Source organism: Crinia signifera, chromosome 19, assembly GCF_055691185.1.
Source record: "Crinia signifera chromosome 19, ASM5569118v1, whole genome shotgun sequence".
NCBI lineage: Eukaryota > Metazoa > Chordata > Amphibia > Anura > Myobatrachidae > Crinia > Crinia signifera.
Window position 1 is genome coordinate 59,578,402 of NC_139226.1, and position 22,600 is coordinate 59,601,001.

At 43.5% G+C, this 22,600-nt stretch overlaps 1 protein-coding gene across 5 annotated transcripts in view; it reads left to right on the plus strand.

Moving 5' to 3' along the window:
- Positions 1-22,600, plus strand: part of PPP6R1 (protein phosphatase 6 regulatory subunit 1) — a 66,535-nt gene that overhangs the window by 43,075 nt on the left and 860 nt on the right. For 2 of the 5 annotated variants that reach the window (XM_083162643.1, XM_083162644.1), the window contains exons 14-23: positions 1,191-1,280; positions 5,711-5,808; positions 9,245-9,295; positions 9,541-9,598; positions 9,702-9,847; positions 12,552-12,676; positions 12,768-12,930; positions 15,591-15,691; positions 19,530-19,824; positions 22,153-22,263. In XM_083162643.1, the coding sequence (XP_083018769.1) occupies positions 1,191-1,280; positions 5,711-5,808; positions 9,245-9,295; positions 9,541-9,598; positions 9,702-9,847; positions 12,552-12,676; positions 12,768-12,930; positions 15,591-15,691; positions 19,530-19,824; positions 22,153-22,263 (1,238 nt within the window). Of the gene's footprint in view, positions 1-1,190; positions 1,281-5,710; positions 5,809-8,469; positions 8,494-9,244; positions 9,296-9,540; positions 9,599-9,701; positions 9,848-12,551; positions 12,677-12,767; positions 12,931-15,590; positions 15,692-19,529; positions 19,825-22,152; positions 22,264-22,600 lie in introns of all 5 variants that reach the window. The other 3 variants (XM_083162646.1, XM_083162645.1, XM_083162647.1) reach the window with 3 other exon arrangements.

Below are 22,600 nucleotides of genomic sequence, written 5' to 3' on the forward strand. Positions count from 1 at the left end.
ATGCTGATTGACTACGCTAATTGCATAACTCTGACTGACTATGCTAGCTACGTAAGCTTTGGCTAGCCGCGCTGCGGTACGTTGATTCTGACAGGAACGCTACGCTGACTACGTAATTGCCGCCGTGAAACTACACAAGTACCCTATTATGTTTTATTAAATGTGGTATTGTATATCTCTCCAATGTATACCCCTTTTACACCGCACAAATAAACCTGGTCGTTGCTAGGTTGACCTGGGTCACTCTGTAGAGTGAAAGGGCCTTTTGAAAAATCCCGGGTCCAGCAACCCAGCAATCTGACCTGGGTTAAAGTTTTACCCAGGTCGTACCCGGGTTACTGGCTAGTGTGAACAGGTAACCCAGGTCGAGCGGCCCGGGTTCCATTCAAACTATAGGAGAATGCAGCGTCAGCTCCAAGGGCTGCCTTCTTTCCCTCCCCCTGTTGATGTTCCACCCCACCCTCCCTATGTCAGCGACACGGCTGATTGCTTCACCTCGCCAATACCGGTACTGACCCGTGTCCAAGTCCCGAGTGCAACCTGGCATTTGCATTGTGAAAGGGGTATGGTGCTGGTTCTCTCTCGTACCCCTTTCACATCTTTAAGCCGGGCCAGACATGGGATCACGCTCCCGGCTCTGACCTGGGTCTGGCACTTTCCCACTAAACCAGCGTCTTCTGTTATACAGAGAGCAACCCGGGTTTAACCCTTCTTATAATGCAGGTTGAATTGTTGGGTTGGTCGACCTGAGTTATAAGCTTTGGTGCTTTCACACCACACCTCGACACGGGTCCATCCGTCGCCAACCCGGCAATAACCCAGGACGAGGTTCAATGTGAAAGAAGTATAACAGTGTTCCGTTAGCACACCCGCTTTGTTTTGTCGTTGGAATGGGAGATTTCCCAGAATGTTTGGTCAAGACTGTAAAAATGGGCAGTTGTGCAGCTATTTCGCAAGTAATAAAGGAATTGCATATATTTTTATACAATTTTTTTATTTTGCTTTATAACTAAAACATTGCTTAGATTTGCATAAAAACCTTTGTGATGCATTTGTCTGGTGCTACTTATTGATCACTGCAGTAGGCCTTCCTGATCTGTTTTTTGTAACTTTGGCCTTTGTCACTTAGTAGTGCATACACCTGAAATATTAATTTGGGTGCTTGATTGGTGTTTCTGTCCATTCTGTAGGTAAACACAAGAAATATGCACTCCCCAAGTGATGATGAAGATAATGACCTAAAGGAATTTAACTTTCCCCAAGAGGCCGTGCTCCAGCAGGTAATAGCATTTTTTTCTTTTGGTTAAAGTTGACAAACAGCCTATTGCATGTACGGTATACATTTAGTATGCACTGTAATTCAAGCATCAAAGTATATTTAAAGAGAAGAATGAATGAATTTAAATATATTTGAGTGGGGTATCTAATTACCCTGTTAAAACACTTGAACCACAGTTTTTCTGTGTTCCTGATGTTTTGCCAATTTTTATTTATCAGTCTCCCATTTTGACAAAAATGGTGTTGATTTCCAGGTTTTTTTCTTTGCCTGCCTGTTAATTAGATAGCCCTGATTACGCCTATTGCCCGGGATGTCAGCCCCTGAGTTAAAGATAAAGTATTACTGATTTAAGAATGAATCTACAAAATACATCAGTAAATCTGTAACTAGACAACTAAAATTTTTAATTAACATTGAATTTTTCCCAAAAATTGTCACGTTATTTTTCATTTTTTTCATCATAAATGACGACAAAAAGCATTTGAGGGTAAAATCATTGGACCTAATTCAGACCTGATAGCAAATTTGTTCTTAAAATGGGCAAAACCATGTTGCACTGAAGGTGGGGCAGATATTACATGTGTGGAGAAGATTTGGGGGAGTTATTTTGTTTCTGTGCAGGGTAAATACTGTCTTTATTTTACACTGCAATATAGATATCCATTTGAACACACCGCACCAATTCTCTCTGCACATGTTACATCTGCTCCACCTGCAGTGCAACATGGTTGTGCCCATTTTGAAAACAAATTTGCTCTTCGATCAGTTCTTGAATTAGGCCCATTGTGCATGAACCCCAAAAAATAATTAGGTAATATATACACATCCCACTGCATTCATTTTTTTTCCATCTGTTAGAGGGCACAGGAAGAGTCTTTACAGTTAAGTGTTAGAGATAAGAGAAGGCTACCACAGTGCCTGGCCTCAGTCCCCTATACTCCAAGTCCCGGTACACCAATTGCCAAGGAAACCAAACCCCGAACTAAACAGCCCTGAGCTACTAGGACTGCAAAGCCAGTGGACAACCTGCAACATGATGGAGGGGGCATCCTTCTGTCATTTGCACTTCAATGGACAAAGTCCTCTACAGATGCCTGAGTCAGGGCAGTTGCCACTGATAGCTATGCTCTGATTATTTTTGGTGGCGTCCTCCCCGACTGTTCTTTGCCATGGGGTTCCCAGGAAAGCAATGGCTCTGTAGAAGTCTATGGATTCGCTACCAGAATCCAATGTCATCATCCCAGTCCCACAGCATCTGGGAATTTACAATTCCCTTTCTCTGGTCCAGAAGCCAGATGGTTCTTATCGGCCGATATTAATACTCAAGGACTTCAATGCAAATCAAGTTTTTCATGGAGTCCGTGTATTCAGTTATTTTTTCCCTGCAGCCAGGAGATTACATGGCATACCTAGACATCCAGGGTGCCTGTCTACAATGTCCCAATAAGACCGGATCATCAAATGTTATTCCAGTTTAATCTCGGTGGCCAACATTATCAATTCCGGGTACTGCCATTGTTCTACACAACACCAAGATCATAGCGGTGGTAGCCATACCATATCTAGACGATATCTAGATGACCTGTTGCTTCTCAGTCAGTCTCAGGAAGGACTCTCAACCGTTCTCGGTCTTCTTCAATCTCATGGTTTGAAAGATAAATTAGCGTAAATCATCTATCACTCATTCTCATGAAATGCATCATATGGGAGCCATTCTCCGCTCCAGGGTTCAGCGAGTTTTCTTGCCACTGGACAAGCTAACACTACTGTAGTCCAGAAGTTGTCACCTTCTCCAGCAAAGCAGGCTGTCCACACACTCCTGAATGAAGGTTTTATGCCCAAGTTCACTCCATCCCCTTCATTGGGAGACTTTCAGACGGTGAGATAGTTCTCCACTCAGAATCAAAACACAAATGTCTGTTCTGCCACCCTAGGTGCGATTCAAACTGGACAAGGGTCACCCCTTTTGGGTCCAGGAGTGGACCTTACTCAGCACACATGCCAGCTTTCATGGTTGGGGGGCGGGGATAGGGGGTCACTTCTTACAAGGCTGTTGCTCCCTCAAGAGACTCTACTTCTGTTCAATGTTTTGGAGCTGAGGCGAATTACAAAGCACTCGTTGAAGCCCATGCTTTTCAGGATTGTGCAATAAAGCTACAATCAAACTGCAGCGGCTGTTGCTGATCTCAGCTGGCAGGGATCTTTCTCTGGGCATAAAACCATCTGCCAGCTTTGTTGGCAGTTTTCTTCCCCTGGATACTGAACTGGGAGGCAGACTTCTTTAGTCAGCAGAACGTACACTCTGGGGAGTGGGCTCCCCACCCAGACGTCTTTCAGATGCTGGTCCTTCAGTGGGGCCTACCCGATGTAGACATTATGGAGTTGTGACACAACTACCAGCTAGCCAAATAAAAATATAATAAGCTCAAGACCCAGAGGGATTCTTAGTGGATGGGACATTGCCGCTGGTGTAGGTCTTTCCTTCATTTTCCCTGATCTTTCGGGTTCTTCGGAAATTCAAGCAGGAAGCGGGACATGACCCTGGTGGCTCCAGATTGGCTACTATGTAATATTCCAATCTTTGTGCTCGGTCGACTCCCAATGGCTTCTACCTCTTTCTTGACCTTTTCTCCCAGGGCCTATGTTTTCACCAGAGGGTGGTCAAGACCATGCTTCAGGCTCGTAATCCCTCTTCAGTCAGAGTCTACCACAGAGTCTGGAAAGCTTAACATTTGTGGTGTGCTCAGAACACATTAACCTAATACAAGTTTCCTGGTTCTTGGCGTTTCTGCAGGTGGGCCTAAGATTGTCGACTGTAAAAAACCCAGGTCTCAGCACTCAGTGTTTTTTCAGCACCAGCTAGCATCCCTCACGGATGTTAATCCATTCTTACGAGAGATTCTTCATGCACAACCTCCTTTTATGGTCCCAGTTGCACCGTGGGATCTCTCTCGTCCTGCCAGACCTGCAGTCATCTCCATTTGAGCCATTGGATTCCGTAGAGCTCCAATGGCTTTCATGGAAAATCCTGTTTGTTTTAGCCATTTTATCAGCACATCTCGTTTCAGAACTTAGCACTCTTTCTTGGGGCTCCCCTTATTTGGTATTCTACCCGCAAGGTTTTCACTCTGTTTCATGTAAACCAAGAGATTGTAGAATGCTTTCAATACCAGAAGTCCAGAAGAGGCTTTCTTAGACGTGATGAGGGCACTTTGTATATATGTCTGACTTACTAAAGATGTCCGCAAATCGAACTCCTTGCTTCTGTTGGTGGATCCTCTCAAACGTAACTTTAGCTTCAAAACAAACCTTGGCCAGTTGTTTTTTGTTGACATTACAACATGCGTCTTCTATGGCGAACATTCCTATACCACTGGGAGTTACTGCTCATTCCACTAGATCCATTGGTACTTCGTGGGCAGTTTCAGCGGGAACTTCTGCTGAACAATTGTGTATAGTGGCTACTTGGTCTTCCCCACAGACCTTGATCCGTTTCTATGCATTTTACACATTTGCGTCTTCAGAAACGGCATTTGGCGTGTAGTGTCATCGCAGCCCAGGAGCAGTTTTAAGAAGCCCCAATGTAAAGATTCTTACTGTGGCCGAAAATAGGATTTATGGTCTTAACCTAGGTAAATACTTTTCTTTAAGTCCACAGGGGGCACAGGGCGCCCTCCCTGTCGCTCCTGACTTGCAGGGGATTTGCCTATATTGCAGGGGATTTGACTCCCATAGCTCTGGTAGTGAGTGTGTCTTCCTACTATCTTGCTTTCTACTAAACTGGCGGGATATAGGGGACTGGGGAGTAGATTTATTAACATTCGATCAGGGGAATATGCGCTATCCCCGTGCGTTAAGGCAGGGTGTATAGCTCTTCCCCTGATCTAGCGTGGGGCAGGAGGCATAGCGCATGGGCGATATTTCGTACTGCGCGTCTGCCTCCTGCCTAATTAATGAACGGTCAGCATCGCTGACCATTCCACTGCCTGCAGCTATCGACTTCGACAGCTGCAGGCGGTGATGCCCTATGCCCACAGCAGGGACCACGCTGGGGATCACGCGAGAGTAGCGAGATCATGCGCAGCGCCTCCAGGAGGGTACATCGCCGGAGGGGGGAATTAGTGCTCCCCCGCTTCGACGGGCAAGATGTGAATACATCTTGTCGGTCTCCCCTCCTGCTTCACCTCGCTAATGAGGCGAAGCAGGAAGTGTTATAGCGGCGCGTTTAGCGCCCCTATAATAAATCTACCCCTGGGAGACAAGGCACTCTGGAATTTTTTACTGGATTATTTTGGTGCCTGACAGCCAAGCCTATACTCACTGTAAGAATTCTTCCTGTGCCCCCTTTGGATTCCAATAGATTTACCAAGGTAAGACCATAAATCCTATTTTTATGTATTACAATTCATTTATGGCTTTTATGTTCTTTAGGCTTTTGTGGACTACCAGATGCAGCAGATGACCTCCGCTTTTATAGATCATTTTGGTTTCAACGATGAAGAGTTTGGAGAGCAAGAAGAGAGTGTAAAGTTAGTAATGCATATTGTATTTATGAATAGATGCTGTTATTTTTAAATACATGGTTTTATTTTTCTTAGTTTTACATGGGGATGGGATTGCCGCAGTCCTGTCACATATCCCTTCACAGCGCGCCAGGTCCCGTGAATCTCTGCTTGCACTGGGTGTCCGTTTTGCATTTTTATGCAATGAGAACCATTTACAAGACTGCAGTGATTAATTTAAAATAAAACACTTGTATTTCTTAGGGCGTCTAAAGTATTTATACAAACTGCTACGATGTAGCGACCACAGCTTTTTTCCTTTACCACCGTATATTACATTGTTGTTCATAAATAGAATGGGACACAGATATGCAAGTGTCGCATATCAAATTAATCAGCGCAGTCTCATGCAGTGGTGGTGTCCTGTTGAGACTAGGAATCTCTTTTGCGCTGCAAATGTGGAAGACCCTACACTGCTCACTCACGCTATTATGTATTACAGCTAGGTGTATGAGGATACATCCGTAATACCGCAGCGATAGAAAATGGCAGCATCTAATATAAATAATCAGCATTTGTATTCACCTGACTTCAGACATTCACAGGTTGTAGATCACTGAAAGTCTCCTTTTGCTGCTTGTTGTGCCACGGATAGAATGAGGTTAAGCGTTGTGCTCTGTGTAGGTGCCATTTTGTGTAGTAGATGGACTGTAGACCAAGTAATGTAGATCTCCAGAAAAATTGCTGAAGCAGAATTAGTTTGACAAAAACGGTCAGCATTATCCACTACCCACATCACAAAGACCACTAATACCTGGATCTAAGATATTTATTGGGTGTGATGTTAGTGTGATAGATAATTGTCGTCATATTGCATCAGGTGTGTGATATTGATGAGATCCTTCTTGTCCAACCCAGCGTCACCCATGTATCAAGCTCATCCTTAACCCTTTCAGGTCCAATGTCTAGTCAGGCTCAACAGTCCTATCGCTAGTAGCAGATCCAATGGTGAGCCACTTTAAAATAAGAACATTACCATTGTTCAACATTCAATGTAATCCATTTTTGAATAAAAAAAAAAAATTACAAATAATATAAATGGGTTTGGCTCATTGGAAAGACAGACATTAGGTCGACAGGGTCATTAGGTTGACCTGGGTTTTTTCACTTTTTTTTTGTCCCGAAATACCTAAACAGTCGACATGGACACAAAAAAAAACCGCTTTCCCTGAAGCACGATGTGGTTTTTAACAAGGCGCAAAATTGCACTTCCGTATTGAATAGATGGAGAATGTCAACTTGGGCTTGACCTTTTTTCTTTTCTTAGCCACGAGTGCAAATAGAAGTGCATACTGCATTTTCCTAATGGAATGTGTTTGTTTTTTATTTCAAACATTGGTAATATGAGACTTATGAGCATTTTTGTTTTGTATGAAAAACTGTGCTGCGATTCCCTGTACAGCCAGCTCATGTGGTGATTTGGCTAAATGGTTAAATGATGACTTCTTACACTAGTGTTGTAGTAGGCATTCTCCACATGAGACTAAAACAAAAATCTAAATAAGAGAACCCATGTTTGACTGCCTCACCTGCTGCTTTTGCTATCCTTTCTCAGGGAATTACAGGTTTGTGTTCACATGGGATAAATATGCCCCAGGCCCATGGGCAGGGAACCCCCTGTTACTTTGATTAGAATGGAGATTATAGGCTAATAATGATTTTTAGTTGAAGATCTTAAGTGTAATGCTGGGTATACACTAGAGAGGCCATATGTATCCAGCAACATCATTACCAGGGGAGTAGCTGGCAATGGCAAGTGCATGCATACTGGGTGGCGATGCTGCATTAAGCAGCATGACATCCCCCCCGATTGAGCTGCGAGTGCAGACGATGGGGGATGTCACTAGTGACCCATAGAAGCATGCATCGTTGACGGTGTAGTGGGTACACACAAGACGATTTTACAAATTTGTTATAATTACGTGTTATCGGCAAATTAATAAAACAAAAATTGAAAAGAAAATTGTCTAATACGAACCTGGTTTAACGGTCAACCTGCTGACTGCTCGCTCATTGCTGGTTTTCATACATTACCCTCTTTATATGATGCTTAGCGCAAAATTTAACTTTTTATTTTATTTAGTACAGTCACTAAAGTGGGGCTTGTTTGTTATGCAAATCAAATATAGAATAAGAAAATGCTAAATACAGGTACAACACCAATTGTCCAGCACCTCGTGGGGAGACTTTGGTGCTTGGATGCATGGGCAGTTGGGCTGCCGGGTGGGGGTTAAGGCTGAAGGTTTAGGTTAGTGATGGCTAACCTTGACACTGCACCTGTTGTTGAACTACACGTCCCAGCATGCCCTGCATCAGTTTTAGCATGGCCAAATAGTAAAACTGTAGCAGGGCATGCTGGGATGTGTAGTTCAACAATATCTGGAGTGTCAAGGTTAGCCGTCGCTGGTTTAGGGGATGGGGATGGGGGTTGTGGTAAGTAAGGCTGTGGGGGGGGGGGGGGGGTAAGGCTGTGGAAGTTTTGTGGGTCAGTTAGGTTTGCAGGAGGGCTTAGGCTGCGGAAGGTTTTAGTTTTGTCTGGTCTCTTTATATCCTTGCAGAAAGCTGTTCCTTCTGCCTTAGTTTGATGTGTGTGCTCTCTCTCTCTCTTCCTTCCTTCCTAACTTGCAGTGCTCACTTTCGACAGCTGAAGAGGTAAAACATGTTTTCTAAGGATAGGGCATGAAATACAGACTTCTGTGCACCCTTCAGCTTCCATCTTAGAGATTCATGGTCATTGCAAAGAGGAGTAGTGCTTATGACATACATTATTTTGGTACCCATACGCTTAAATTCTGGCTCCTGGAAGTTTGTGTCATTGTCTTGATATAGGATTTTGAGTTTCTGTTGTAGTGTGAAGCTACGCCGCCACCTAGAAAAATATCCTAAGCTGCTCTTCCTACCTCCCTGCTGCTAGATGCTGTCCTTTCCCCAGGGCACCGAGAGATTTGTAATGCAAATGAGTAAAGCTTGACATGTATAAATAGTGCAGTGTATAAATGGGTTGGAGTGGAGCAGGAAGACCAATCGCAAGCTACAATCTTTTCAGCCAGCCTAGTTGCCCGCTGAAGTCCCCAGGGCTCTTACCGGTGAGAGGAGCTGTTTAGAGAGAAGTCTTCCTAGGTGGCTGTGCAGCCGTACTATCCTTAAGCCTGCAGAAACTGTAATGGACCTTCCAACAACATTGCCTTTGCAGTGTGGACTTTCTAGATTTATTCCAGGAAGACATTTAGGATTTAATTTTATTGTTATACCATAGTGTATTTGATAATCGGTGTGGATTTCCATAAACGTGTTTTCATCTGGCCAGGGTTTATTTCTGTCCGGCTTGTTGTGTAACAATTGCTTTGAAATGCACCGTTTTGTGCCGCATTTTAAACTTGCATGCATTGTCTTCAATATGCAGCCCTTACACTTCTGTTGTTGGAAGTCCAAGACAGCTGCCAAAAGGCATCAGGTATCACATTGGCACAACGTGGGTGTATTTGCATGATGGTCGCTGTGGCAAGCACCATTCACTGACGTGTGTCTCATTACCTGGAGGGTATAGGGAAACACAGGTGGTGGTATCATTGTCACTGCATGAAAAAAAGAGCAAGAGGCTTGATGTTTCTTTATACCTATGGCTGGTTGTGTATGTGCCTGAAAAGTACTATAGATTATTGTTTAATCATGTCGGTTTTTTATTTCATTACTCTACAGTGCTCCCTTTGACAAAACCGCCAGCATCACCTTTTCTCTGAATGCCGATGAGGAAAGTGTAAGTTTTTTTTTTTTTCTCTCTCCATTTATAAGTAATAAGAATTAGATCTGTGGTTATATCCACATTTGTTATTTTAAAAGAGCTCTATTTTCATCTACAGCCAAATTCCAATCTCTTTGAGATTTGTTACAAGGAACGCATTCAGCAGTTTGATGATGACGAAGATGAATGCTCAGATGGAGAAGATATCTGGCAAGAGAAGGAGATCCGGTTTTCCTCAGGCACTATGCAAAGTACTGGGACAAGGTAAGGTGAAGAACGCAGCTAAATTTAAAATGACAGAATGTCACCTTTTTAGAGGCCTATGGATAAGTTAAACAGTGAAGCTGGGTACACACTGGAATGACGGGGATTTGCTCTTCAGCCCCAGTTATGTGTATTTATTACCAGTTATTTATGTAGCGCACACATATTCCACAGTGCTGTACAGAGAGTATATTGAACACTCACATCAGTCCCTGCCCCAGTGGAGCTTACAATCTATATTCCCTACCACATGTGTGTATACACACACACACACAGACATTCTTTAGTTAATTTTGTTCGGAGCCAATTAGCCTACCAGTATATTTTGATTAGTGGGAGGAAACCGGAGTACCCGGAGGAAACCCACGCAAGTTCAGGGAGAATATACAAACTCCACACAGTCAGGGCCATGGTGGGAATCGAACGCATGACCTCAGTGCTGTGATGAAGTAATGCTAACTATTACACTGTCACAGTGCACATTAGAACGCGTTTTATAAAGGATGGAACAATCCTGAAAAAGAATAAACATGTTCACTTAAGAAGAGTGCTAGATTTGATGTGCAGCATACAATCACCCATACACACAGAGTGATGTAGGCGATTTGTTGCAAGACTTGGCAAAAATGCTGTTATTCCTAGTTGTGGCATTAGTGGGCACTGTGGCTGTACAGATTTCCACCCAGTGCCGGTGTTTAACAAAATCTAATTTTGGAGATGAAATCCGGTATAGGTGTCAGACTTTTTTGAATCATGGTTGAGTCTTTGACTAGACCTCAGAAGTGATCTGCTTGTCTTATGGTATGGTCATTCCAAAGCTGCTTACAGTAAATGCTGTCATGTGGTTGCCAGGGTAGCTGCATGGATGGAATGAGAGACTGCGGTAGTTGGCGGTATGAAAGATGAGAACTAGTTATTGTCAAAGTCCTAACTGTTAGATGCTATTAACTGTGACCATCCTACACTTTTTATATTAATCTGTGTTGTGCTACTGGGAATGCTTTCTGCCTTTTGTATTGCGTGGCTTCTCAATTTTAGGTTTTAGCATCAAAGCAAAGAACCCGAGACTCATGAATTGGTGTCAGATAGTGACTTATCATTGTGTTACTGGCCTTGTTGATACATCCCTCAGCACTTCTGTTTTACAGTAGTTCCAGAGTAACTTGTCTGTGTCTATCATTGCCATCATGCGTGGGAATTTTTTTTTTTTTCCGTATGTCCGCGTGTAAGTTACTGTACACTCCCAATTAGCAGGTACATGGTCTGCTGTCCCTTGCTAATCCTATAAAAGCCTGACACTGCTACTCTATTCTGTGGTGCCAGAGGAGGGCATGTTATGGAGAACCAACAAACAACTCCTGCTCCACAGTGGTACTGCTGCTAGCCTCACCCTACGTAGCGTTGTGGTGCTGGCAGGTGCAGTGAGGGTGCATGCTTACCTCTGTATCCCCGTGGGTGACTTCATCTTTCCAAGTAGGGCGCTGTGCCAACTTCTGTCCTAGCCATGGGATCACAGCCGTGTCTTCTCCCAGTAATGAATCAGTGAAGAGAGAGTTCCTTACAGCGGCAACCCCATAATCTGGCCCTGGTGTCCGTCTGTCACAGGCTTTTGATTAGTATACTATAATTCTCAACTGACTGGCATTTAGTGGTTTCATATGTGTAATGACCATTATGTGAGCGATCGTCCCTTTGGCTATGCTTGCTTTAATATGACCTAAAGCTTTGCCTGACCATTGATGTACCAGCAGCCCTCCACTTTACCGTTGTTTTACCACCTTATAGCGTAACCATCAGCGTCCAGAATGTTCTTGCTCTCTGCTATTGATATGTTGCTGGTTTTTGGTGTAGTCCTTTCTCTGGTGCAGCCCCTTGTGATCCCATTCGTTTAGGATGCTGAATTCTCAATGCTTACCACACCGATTCAGACCTGCTCGCTAGACTGCCTCTATTCACTGCCTAGTGAGCAGGTAAATCCGCCCCACCGAATGCAAACGCCCCCCCCCCCCATTTCACCTCTATACTGCGAATGGATTGTACGCTTACACATCCGCTCGCATGCGCCCGTACAGAGGACAGGTGACGGGTTACTCACCATTGCAGGATTTTTCCTCTCTTCGCGGTTAAAAGCCTGATCATCTGCGAATTGGGGGCGTGCACTGATGTCATGTGACACCACCCGCTGCCCCGAGCAATCGTGATGCATGCCTGCGTTTCGCAGGGGTTTGCTCAGTGTTTCTATGGGCGTTCCCACCATGTTTGTGGGCACGCCAATGAGACTCAGGGCAGACCCCCAGCATCCATCCCCTGTCTGTTACTAAATTTGCAAACACCCTGTAAGTGGAAAACTCACCGAAGGCATTTGCTTCGAGGGTTTGCACATGCGCACACCCTCACTATCGGCGATGGGGCCGAATTCTGACCTGTACAAACTGGCCTGAATCGGTCCCTTAAGACCAAAACAATGCTATATGTAGTTCAGGTTGTAGGGCAGGAGTATCCAACATGTGGCAACCTAACTGCTGTGGAACTACAAATCCCAGCATGTCTTGCCACATTATTGTTACCAGGACATGCTGGGATATGTGTGGTTCCACAGCAGCTGGAGGGAGGCATGTTGGATATCTCTGTTAGGGGAAGAACCCAGGAGTGTATTTCTGCTCATATGTTAATGTCATGTATACTAATATGCTTTGTATTTCAGGAGCTGTGGAAGCACAGATAGCGAAGAGAGTCGAGATTCTGATGAAGAGGAGGAAGACTCTGGTGGTGGTGGTGGTGATGGCACTCATCCTTCAAACACTGATTCTGTGCCAGAAACATTAGAAGGTAACTATCATTTTGGTCGGCGTATTTGGTTTTCGCTCTTGGGTTTAACCAGCAATTATAAGCCAGTTTTGCTTGCTGTCATTCTATGCAGGGTCCACCTGGACAGCAACGTTTGATTCCACACCCACAGATGCCTCATCCTCCTCACCCGTTACCTCAGCAGACACTGGGTCCTCAGTATGGGATGGTACTGTGACTGTTAACAATTGTGAAGAAGGCTGGGCTGTCTTCACGGATTCCCCTAAACAGATGAGGTCGGCATGTTTTATTTTTATTACATATGTAATTATTCATTATTACTAGTATTACTGTGGCTGTAAAAGGGAAATACACTTCATGTGTAATTTAGTGTTTCCTGGGTCAGAGTAGGGTACGAACTGACATTTCAGGGAGTCTTAAGGCCCATACACACTAGAAGATTTTCGTTTCCAAAGACTTTGCCAAAATCTCTGATGGATTTATCTATCACCAAAGTAGTGCGTACACACTGAGCTATTTTCCCCCAAAGAGCAAGAGATTTTCAGGAGGCGAAAGACTTTGCTGAAAATCTTTCATATAAAAGGATATTTACATAATGGGAGGGGTTAAAATTCCAAGGGTGAGAGCAGGGGCCATTTTATTCAGTGTATTTCTTTTCTTGGGGCCTGATTCAGAACTGATTGCTGGGCTGCGTATATTCATAGCCCAGCGATCAGGTAAATGCTGTCCTGCCCAGGGAAATCCCGCCCATGTGCATAGCTACGATTTTACTTGCAGCCGTATTGCCCCTTACACGTTATGCCACACATCATAATGCCCATTACATGTTATACACACCAGTACACCTTATGTCACACACCGCAATGCCCATTACACATTATGCCACACACCATGATGCCCATTAAGCCACATACCATAATGCCAGGGGCTTCATGCTCGATCCCAGGGCCCTTCATGATCGATGCCATGGGTGGGGGTGAAGTGCTCGTTGCCACGGGGGAGTTTAAGAGCTGTGTATATATTACTGCAATATATATATATATACGAAAAAGCAGCGTCACTCCAAAGGGCTTCAATCAAGAGAATTTATTATAACATGTGGTCGACACGTCCAGGTCGACGTTTCAATGCAACAGCATTTTTATCAAGACAGCGTGTGACCAGATACATATGTATCTGGTCACACGCTGTCTTGATAAAAATGCTGTTGCATTGAAACGTCGACCTTGACGTGTCGACCACATGTTATAATAAATTCTCTTGATTGAAGCCCTTTGGAGTGACGCTGCTTTTTCGCCTACTACCTCAACTTTGCGGAAGGCACCCAAAGGCATATTACCACCCCCTTGATTGGTTTGAGTGCCGGCTCTTAGCCACATATATATATATATATATATATATATATATATATATATATATATATATATATATATATATATATATATATATATATGGCATTATAAGTATCATTGGTGGCCAGTGGTGCTAATATATACATTGCTGGCATGTGCCAGCAATGTATATATTACTGGCTTATGTGTCATTGGTGCCCAGTTGTACAGTAATATATACATTGCTGGCATGTGCCAGCAATGTATATATCACTGCCTTAAAACAAAATCATTGGTGCCCAGTGGTGCAGTAACATATACATTGCTGGCATGTGCCAGCAATGTATATATCACTGCCTTAAAACAACATCATTGGTGCCCAGTGGTGCAGTAATATATACATTGCTGGCATGTGCCAGCAATGTATATATTACTGGCTTATGTGTCATTGGTGCCCAGTGGTACAGTAATATATACATTGCTGGCACGTGCCAGCAATGTATATATCACTGCCTTAAAACAAAATCATTGGTGCCCAGTGGTGCAGTAACATATATATTGCTGGCATGTGCCAGCAATGTTTATATCACTGCCTTAAAACAAAATCATTGGTGCCCAGTGGTGCAGTAATATATACATTGCTGGCATGTGCCAGCAATGTTTATATCACTGCCTTAAAAAACCTTCATTGGTGGTCAGTGGGGTTATGCTCCACACAGCAGGAGCAGGGAGCAAGCCTGTGAGCCTGGGGGTGGGGGCGGGGCGTCCTGCCGAGCTGTATGTCCGGCCAGGGGAGTCAGTGGAGGAGAACCTGTCACTGTGCAGCAGCAGCAGCGTTGGAGCCAGGAGAAGAGACAGGCAGCGTGGGGAGCGGGGAGGGGTGAGTATGAACAGGGGGAGGGAGCGGGCTGTCAGCTGGACTGAAAGACTTTCAGCTTTCAGTCCGGCTGCTGTACACACTTGGCGATGATGGCTGAAAAACCAGCCATCATCGCTAGGTGTGCTGGTAAAACCAGCAGATTGCCCACCTCGTTAGCGAGGATGCGGGAGCGCGCATCCTCGCTAGTCGGCAATCTGGGGGGCATACACACCAGGCGATTTTCAGCGGAAAATCGCTCAAAACGGCTGTTTTGAGCGATTTTCCGCTGAAAATCGTCAAGTGTGTATGGGCCTTTACGTGTGCAGCCACCATATGTTCTCAGTTGCCCATGTTCCTGGTTCTATGGACTCTTAAGATGTTAAGTGGCTCACATGGAAGACCCATCTCCTTGCTCTCCATTACCTCCGGCCATCGGGTTACCAACTGGAGGGCATTTTATTGTGACCCCACTTTATGCTTTTCATTAAGACTGGGCTGTCCTGAGGACTTGTTTGGGCTATATCCCTAAGTTCTCTCTGCTCTGGAGTTAGCATTCATTTAGTAGATAGATAGATAGATACAGTGTATGTGTGTATATATTGTGTAGACGAAGAATTAATGATACTTTAAGAATACTTCCCCATATGTGGGAAAACAGAGGAAAAAGGGAATTTTGTTTTCCTTATATTAAAATAGTTCAGTGTGGTATTGGTACCTTTATTTAAAACATCCGATTTATCTTCAGTTCCCCAGCAGCAGGCCGTGAGGAAGCACATGTAGAACCGGAGAAGAATCCATCTCAGGAAGTAAATAATGGTAGTGAAGTTGATGAATCTGTTAAGGAAGGTAAGTTTGCCTTGTTTTAGTTTCTATAGGATCTTGAGCAGTATTTATTGATGCTGCTTTCAAATTGCAAACCTGCTTTCAACCCGTGTTTGTAAACCTTTCTTAAAGCCAGTTTCACATTGCATGTTGTAACTGGTATATTGCCATTTCAATTCCGTTTTTGTACCATTGACATTCAACCCGTTTCACCCATAGAAAACAGTGGATGTTCTTTTATATTGACATTGCTGGGACACAAGCTCACATATGACTTTTTACAGCAGAAAAAGAAGGGGGTGGGTAAAAATTAAAATAAAGTAAGGTAAAATAAATAAGTAGAAATAAATAAATAAGGTAAAAATAGTCTCCCCTCTGCAGAGAGGATACGGTCGATGGGTCGACCATAAGATGGTCGACAGTCATTAGGTTGACACTATTCGGGTCGAAATGCTGGAAGGTCGACAGGTGTTTAGGTCGACATGGCAGAAGGTCGTCATGTCTAGGTTGACGGGGACAAGGTCGACAGCTGTGTAGGTTGACACATGCGTTAGGTCAACATGGAGTTTTTCTCTGTTTCTTGAGCTGACCTGTGCCGACGGTGGTATTTCATGCCCTATCATCCACCAGGGCATGGTGGGAGAATAAAAAACACTGTGCCCAAATCATGGCGAGCGCAGCACTTAAAACATCATCCATGTCGACCTTACCCAAATCGACCTAGACACCTGTCGACCTTGTCCCGTCGACCTTCTGCCATGTTGACCTAGACACCTGTCGACCCAACAGCGTCGACCTAAGGACTGTTGACCAAATGATCCCAACACCTGCACAGTATGTACTGGGTTAAAGTCTCCTCTCTGCTCCTTACTTCCTGCCTGTGCCCGGTGAGATCACAAGGGAGATGGCGCCTATCACCCTCTGTTACCTGCTTATGACTTGTAAATACCTTTTCAGAGCCATTCACACTACAAATGGATTGGCTCTGTATTGGGTAGGACACTGCTTTTAACCAGTTCTGAATTACTGGTATTTTAAAACCAGTAAATCCACTCTGGACCTTCCACATTACAGTTAGAAACGTTTTAAACCCATTTAAAATCGGCAATATACAGTGTTTTAGCTGTAATGTGTAAGGGGTAGTTTCAGTTCAGTATGTTATACTATATGGGAAATACAGTGTTCTGCGCTCTGCTCCTGTATCGCTGTGGGGTAGTATTCTTGAAATGATGCAGAGTGATGGTTGGTAAATAACAATAGTACCACAACCACCACTTTGCATCATTTCAAGAATACTACCCAACCACGATACAGGAGCAGACACACTATCTCCTATTTTAGCATTGCACAGGGGTCATTCACCCACGAGCACAGCAGCCATCTCCGACCACCAACTCTCTGTGCGCAGGTGCAACACACATATATCTATTCTACCATATGATGCTTACATACTGGCACATGCTTTTTTTATGCTTGTAAATGTATAACTTATTTAGGCTATGTAGACTTTTGTAGTTTGAGACATCCACACACTTTTGAACCATAGTGTGTCGAGACACTTTTAAGAGTGCCCACAATAGTGATCCCGCTTGCCTTAAATTTAGAGTAATTGAAATTGTGATGCCCAATAAGAGGGGCAGGTATAGAGACCGTGCCCTCCTTAGACGTGAGACATTTTGGATCATAACCCTCGGTACCCTCACTCCTCCGGGTCTAAACGAGGGTTACAAAATTACTCCATTTATTAATCAATAACCCGTATGGTTCTCTCTCTTCCTTGTCATTTTTCATCATTTTTTTTTTATTGTACTATAGGAAAATTGATTTAGTAATCTTTATCGGGTGTTTCTATAGTTGCATCCTTATATTCTATTTTGATTGTCATTTTCGATACTAACTGGTGTCTGTTTTATTATAGGTTTATTTTGATGTAATGTAGATTTTATAAGTATGGTTGCATTGATTATCCATATCCTGGTGTGTATTTTTGTATATGGTGGAGCAGGTGAACATCCTGCCCTTTTTCCTGTTTGTTTAAAAAAAAAACAACACACTTATACTTTTCTTTTAGTAGCAATCGCCTCAGTGTAATACTGGGCTGTGCCTACCTGACTTAGTCAGTAGCGCTTCCTTAATTGGTTTCGCAGCTGGCAATAGTAACAAAGACACACTGATTGGATGGTCACTGCGATTTATTCAGGGAGCTGTCAGTCACAGGCCATGCCCTCTGATGAATTTTGACTACAAAACGCATTAGGGCGGGGCCTGTGATGTCTGCTCCGACTGCTGCCCGGCTCACTCCTCCAGCGCTGTTTCAGTGTGGATTCCCGATACGCTGTTATCATCTACGATGACTCCAGCAGGGGTTTGTGGTCTCCAACGGTGCTCTGGCTTGGTGGTAGGAGTTTTGCCTTGGCATTCAATTGTGAAACCTTGTGGTACTCAGCCCACAGCGCTGCATTGTTCGGTGCGAGTACATTGATGCTTACCCTGGACCTTGCTTTTTTATATGTCATTGAAATACTGTCATTTATGCCCTATGGAGCACCCCTCCAGTTTTTTCTTTTTTGACGGATCTTTTTCCTCTCGTGAGTCCCGGGAGTTCTTGGAGGAGGCTGCAATCCGCAAATAGAATTCAAACCGTGGCAAGTGCACTAAATCCTGTTGGCTTAATTTTGAGCTGGTGTGGTTCCAAGAAATCAGCGCTGCACGTCAATCACCTGTTTTGAGAGTCGTCTTCAGGCATATAACAAAGTGTACAAACAAAAGCTCACCTTTTATACCCCCACTGTGAAGCACGTGCGGCCAGGCTGCCGGGTCCAGCGGGGGTAGGCGGCGCCTCTAGATGACGTCAACACCTCACACGCCGGAACCATGACAATCAAGTACGCAGCACAATTAAAACTTTATTACAAACCTAGATGGCAAGATCAGTAACGGGCATCATACAATAATAGCACATAGGCAACAATTAATATTGTAATATATATCAGAAAGCAATACCGATAAAGAACCAACATATATACATGTATAAGCACTATCTAAACAGCATTACTTCACAGAAATGAATGCAACCCTAAATATTCATTAAGGCCGCGCGGTGCTAGTGTACTTAAACGAAATATCCACCTCGATTCAGTCTGTAACAATTTGAGCGAACGGTCCCCACCTGTTATGTCGGCAGGCACATGATCAATGATCATGTAACGTAACATGGCCAAACTGTGTCCTGCCGACACAAGAGCTGTTCGAATTGCATAGCAATGTGCTGCCGTTCTAGTACGCAGGTTACAATCGGTTTTACCGACTTAGGTGAGGCCAGAAGGTTCCAGCGTGTGAGGTGTTGACGTCATCTAGAGGCGCCGCCTACCCCCGCTGGACCCGGCAGCCTGACCATACTTGCTTCACGGTGGGGGTATAAAGGTGAGCTTTTGTTTGTACACTTTGTTATATGCCTGAAGACGATGTGTGAATAAAAACATTGAAACATTGCAGTATCCACGTTTCCTGTCTGTTTCTTTGGGAGTGCCGCCATCAAGAGATACATTTACATTTTTCTTTCTCTATCTTTGCGTACCTTCTTCTCATCCCTACATAAGTTATTTTACACTGCTGCCAGTTGGATTGAGCAGTCAGCAGGAAATGTGTTATTTTTTCCTCAGTTCGCGTAGAGATGCATGGGAGCATTAGCACTATATGGTTAACTTTTAATATATGGTGATTTGCCTAGCATGGCATTGCGGCAGTACATCTCCCTTATTTGAACCTCCCCCCATGTGTATTATGACCACTTTTTATGAATCATGAATCTTACAAACTCATTCACATATTCTGATGCTTGTTTCTTTTTATCCTTTATTAGAAACCATGAGAACCTCAGCCACACTGGGTGATGCCCAGGAAAGTATAGCAGCCAAATTGGGTGACACCCAGGAAAGCATAGCAGATACACCGGGGGATGTCCAGGAAAGTATATCAGACACACTGGGTGATTCCCAGGAAAGTATAGCTACCCCACAGTGTTCTTCTACAGAAACGGAAATATTAGCAGAAACTTCCAGTGTTGGATCTTGTGATGGTACCATGTGCAGTGTGACTTTAAATGGTGAACCTGAAGAAACTGTGACACAGGATGAAACGGTGACACCTGATAACAGGTACACTTATGGCATATTAGTATACAGTTTGTTTAATGTTGGGTACTTAAGAGTGATAAACTGAAACTACATTGTGCAGTCTGATCCTGAATTTATTTATCACACAGTGGGGCAGATGTATTAAGCCTTAACAAGAGATAAATGCAAGGGTGAGAGATAAACGTCCAGCCAATCAGCTCTTTACTGACTTTTTTCAAACACAGGCTGTAACATGGCAGTTAGCAGGTGATTGGCTGGACGTTTAGCTCTCTTTATCACCCTTGGATGTATCTCTTGTTAAAGCTTAATACATCTGCCCCATTGTACTTTATCAGACAAAAGTTTAAGAACGCCCCATTTTTTTATTATTTTATTTTTAATTGAAGTTCTAGTAGTCCAGTGAGTAACCTGCAATGTTACAAAGGTAAGCAGTAAACTGCTGCAGCTTTAAAAAAAAATTGGATTAGCAAAAACAGAAACTAATGTGAATTTCACAGTGATGTTACAAAAGGCTTCCTTTATGGAATGGGTAAAGAACTTACAACTGTTCTCCAGAAGTGAGGGAGGCTTGCCTGAACCGTAGAGCACTGCCAAATGGACTACTGAAGAAGGTCTTATGACTTATGGTCTGACATATTTGGTTCATCTGAGTTGTTGTTTTTTTGTACACCGCCAAGTAGGCTAAATGATTGTTCCTCAGTGTGGGTAAGGGAGTGGGCCGCGGCTTGTAAAACCACCACTTCCTGACTTGATTAAGCCCAAAATGTAAAAGCGCAGTTACTGTAATAGCAGAACATGGGATGTTTTGCTATTAAAGCAGTTGCCCTTTTACATTTCTAGCTTAAGCGCACTGTGAAGTGGCTACCTTTACAATCCTGGGGCTTATGAAATCTCCTGTGTTTCAAGTCGGAAGAAGCTTGCACAAGATGATGGGCTTCCAATCATGAAAAAGCCAGCACCATCTCAAGCTGGTTTTGGATGATCTGAACAAATGGGTGAAAACAAAGCCACTTGTAAAGAGAAGACTAGATGGGTCACATGGTTCTTACAATTGAATTGTGGCACAATATAAAATGGAGGCATTATAGGGTGGCATAATATGACCTGGGGAACTAACATGGCACGATTTGAACTGGAGGACACCTTAATGTAATTTGTACTTGCAGCCCTACAGTGTGACATCATGGGAACTATAATGCTTCATAAAATGAAAGAAGGCCCTACCATTAACTAGGGCACCCTTATGGGTGGAGCAATGAACTAGAGCACTATTGTGTGGCATACAATTAATAACCGCTGCAGAGAGGTCTCTCAAAAAAACATTGGGATAGTTGTGCCTTCAATATGTTGCAACGGGGACCTCAAATTTCTGGTTACGCCCCTAGGTTCAGCTGTTCTAGCTGCAAAACATGGCTACTTTGAGGAGTCAATATTTTGTTAAAGAAAAGGATTCTAGGTGTTTTATTAACCCTTTGAGTGCCAAGTGCATTTGTCAAAACAGGTGTGAAACTGCTAAGCCAACATTTGTACTCATCATAATTGTTGACCATGCAAATATAAACTAAAGAATTTGTTCTTGGCATTAAGGATATTTGAGTTCAGATTTCAAAATTAGAGGATACAGAACTGCACTGGAGCGCTTCTGTTGTGTCCTTACACAGAAACATGACCGTGTGACAGGGAGTACTGTGGTTACTGTAGAATGTGATAGATATATATTCTCAATCATTCGAGAAGTGCTCCTGTGACTGCCACCAAGGAGTACTGTGGTTACTGTATGTGTCACATGAAACAAATATATATATTTTGTGTGTGTTTTTTTTTTTTTTTTTTTACTGCACGGTTATGCCTTTGATAAAGGGCTGCTGTGTAGACAAAAGACAAATAAGGCGGCACTCCTCAGAATTTTCAAATATAACAAAATGTATTAGTAGTGCATCATATATTTCTTACGCCATGCCAAGGTCGATCTTTTGAGGCATAAGAGCCTTTACTTCTTCAGGCTGCATGGCTAAAGTGTAGAGATAGATATAGAATCTGGCTGTCCGTATCCTGAGGCCGGCATCCCGGAAGCTGACGATGCTGACAGGGATTTGGAGGGTATAGTGGAGGGATATGTGCGGGTACATTCGCTGTAGTTTTCCAAGGTATATGTGCCTGGTTTATTCATGTACTTAATTCCATTCCTAACTTCCCTCCCTGTCTGGACATTGATTCTGAATGGATTTATCTAGTGCTTGTACTTAAATGCAAAATGTGTTAAAATCCTTGTGGTTGCATCCCGTACCACCAATGTCTAATTACTTACTTTATCATTTTTTATTATTATTCAACGAATAAGCAAAGCAGTGTTTCTAATTTTAGAGAATCCAGCTCCATGCACAGCAGTGAACAGAATAAGGTCCAGCAGCCTACTCTCCCAGATAGACCAACCACAGAATGTTCCACAGAAAATTCAAAGTACGTTTAAAATGTTGTTGTTTTTTTCCCCCTCTTTTGTCCATTTCTGTTTAGTGATTAAATTCCGTGTAATATCCTGCCAGGCCCCATGTGATGCCCAACTGCACGCAAATCAGCCATCTTCACAGGTTTCCCTGTGTGTCTCAATTGGGTGCAAAGGAACTAGCATTGTCGATGTATGACTCATCCAAAAAATGCTGAGCTATGATTAATCCCCCGTTTATTTTATAAATTGCACTTGGCCAATCCTCGCAGATGAGTTTTCCGTTTGCCGTCATTTGTGGTTTAGGATCACAGTATGTTTTACAGTTGTTTGTTCTCTAAATGTATTTTCATT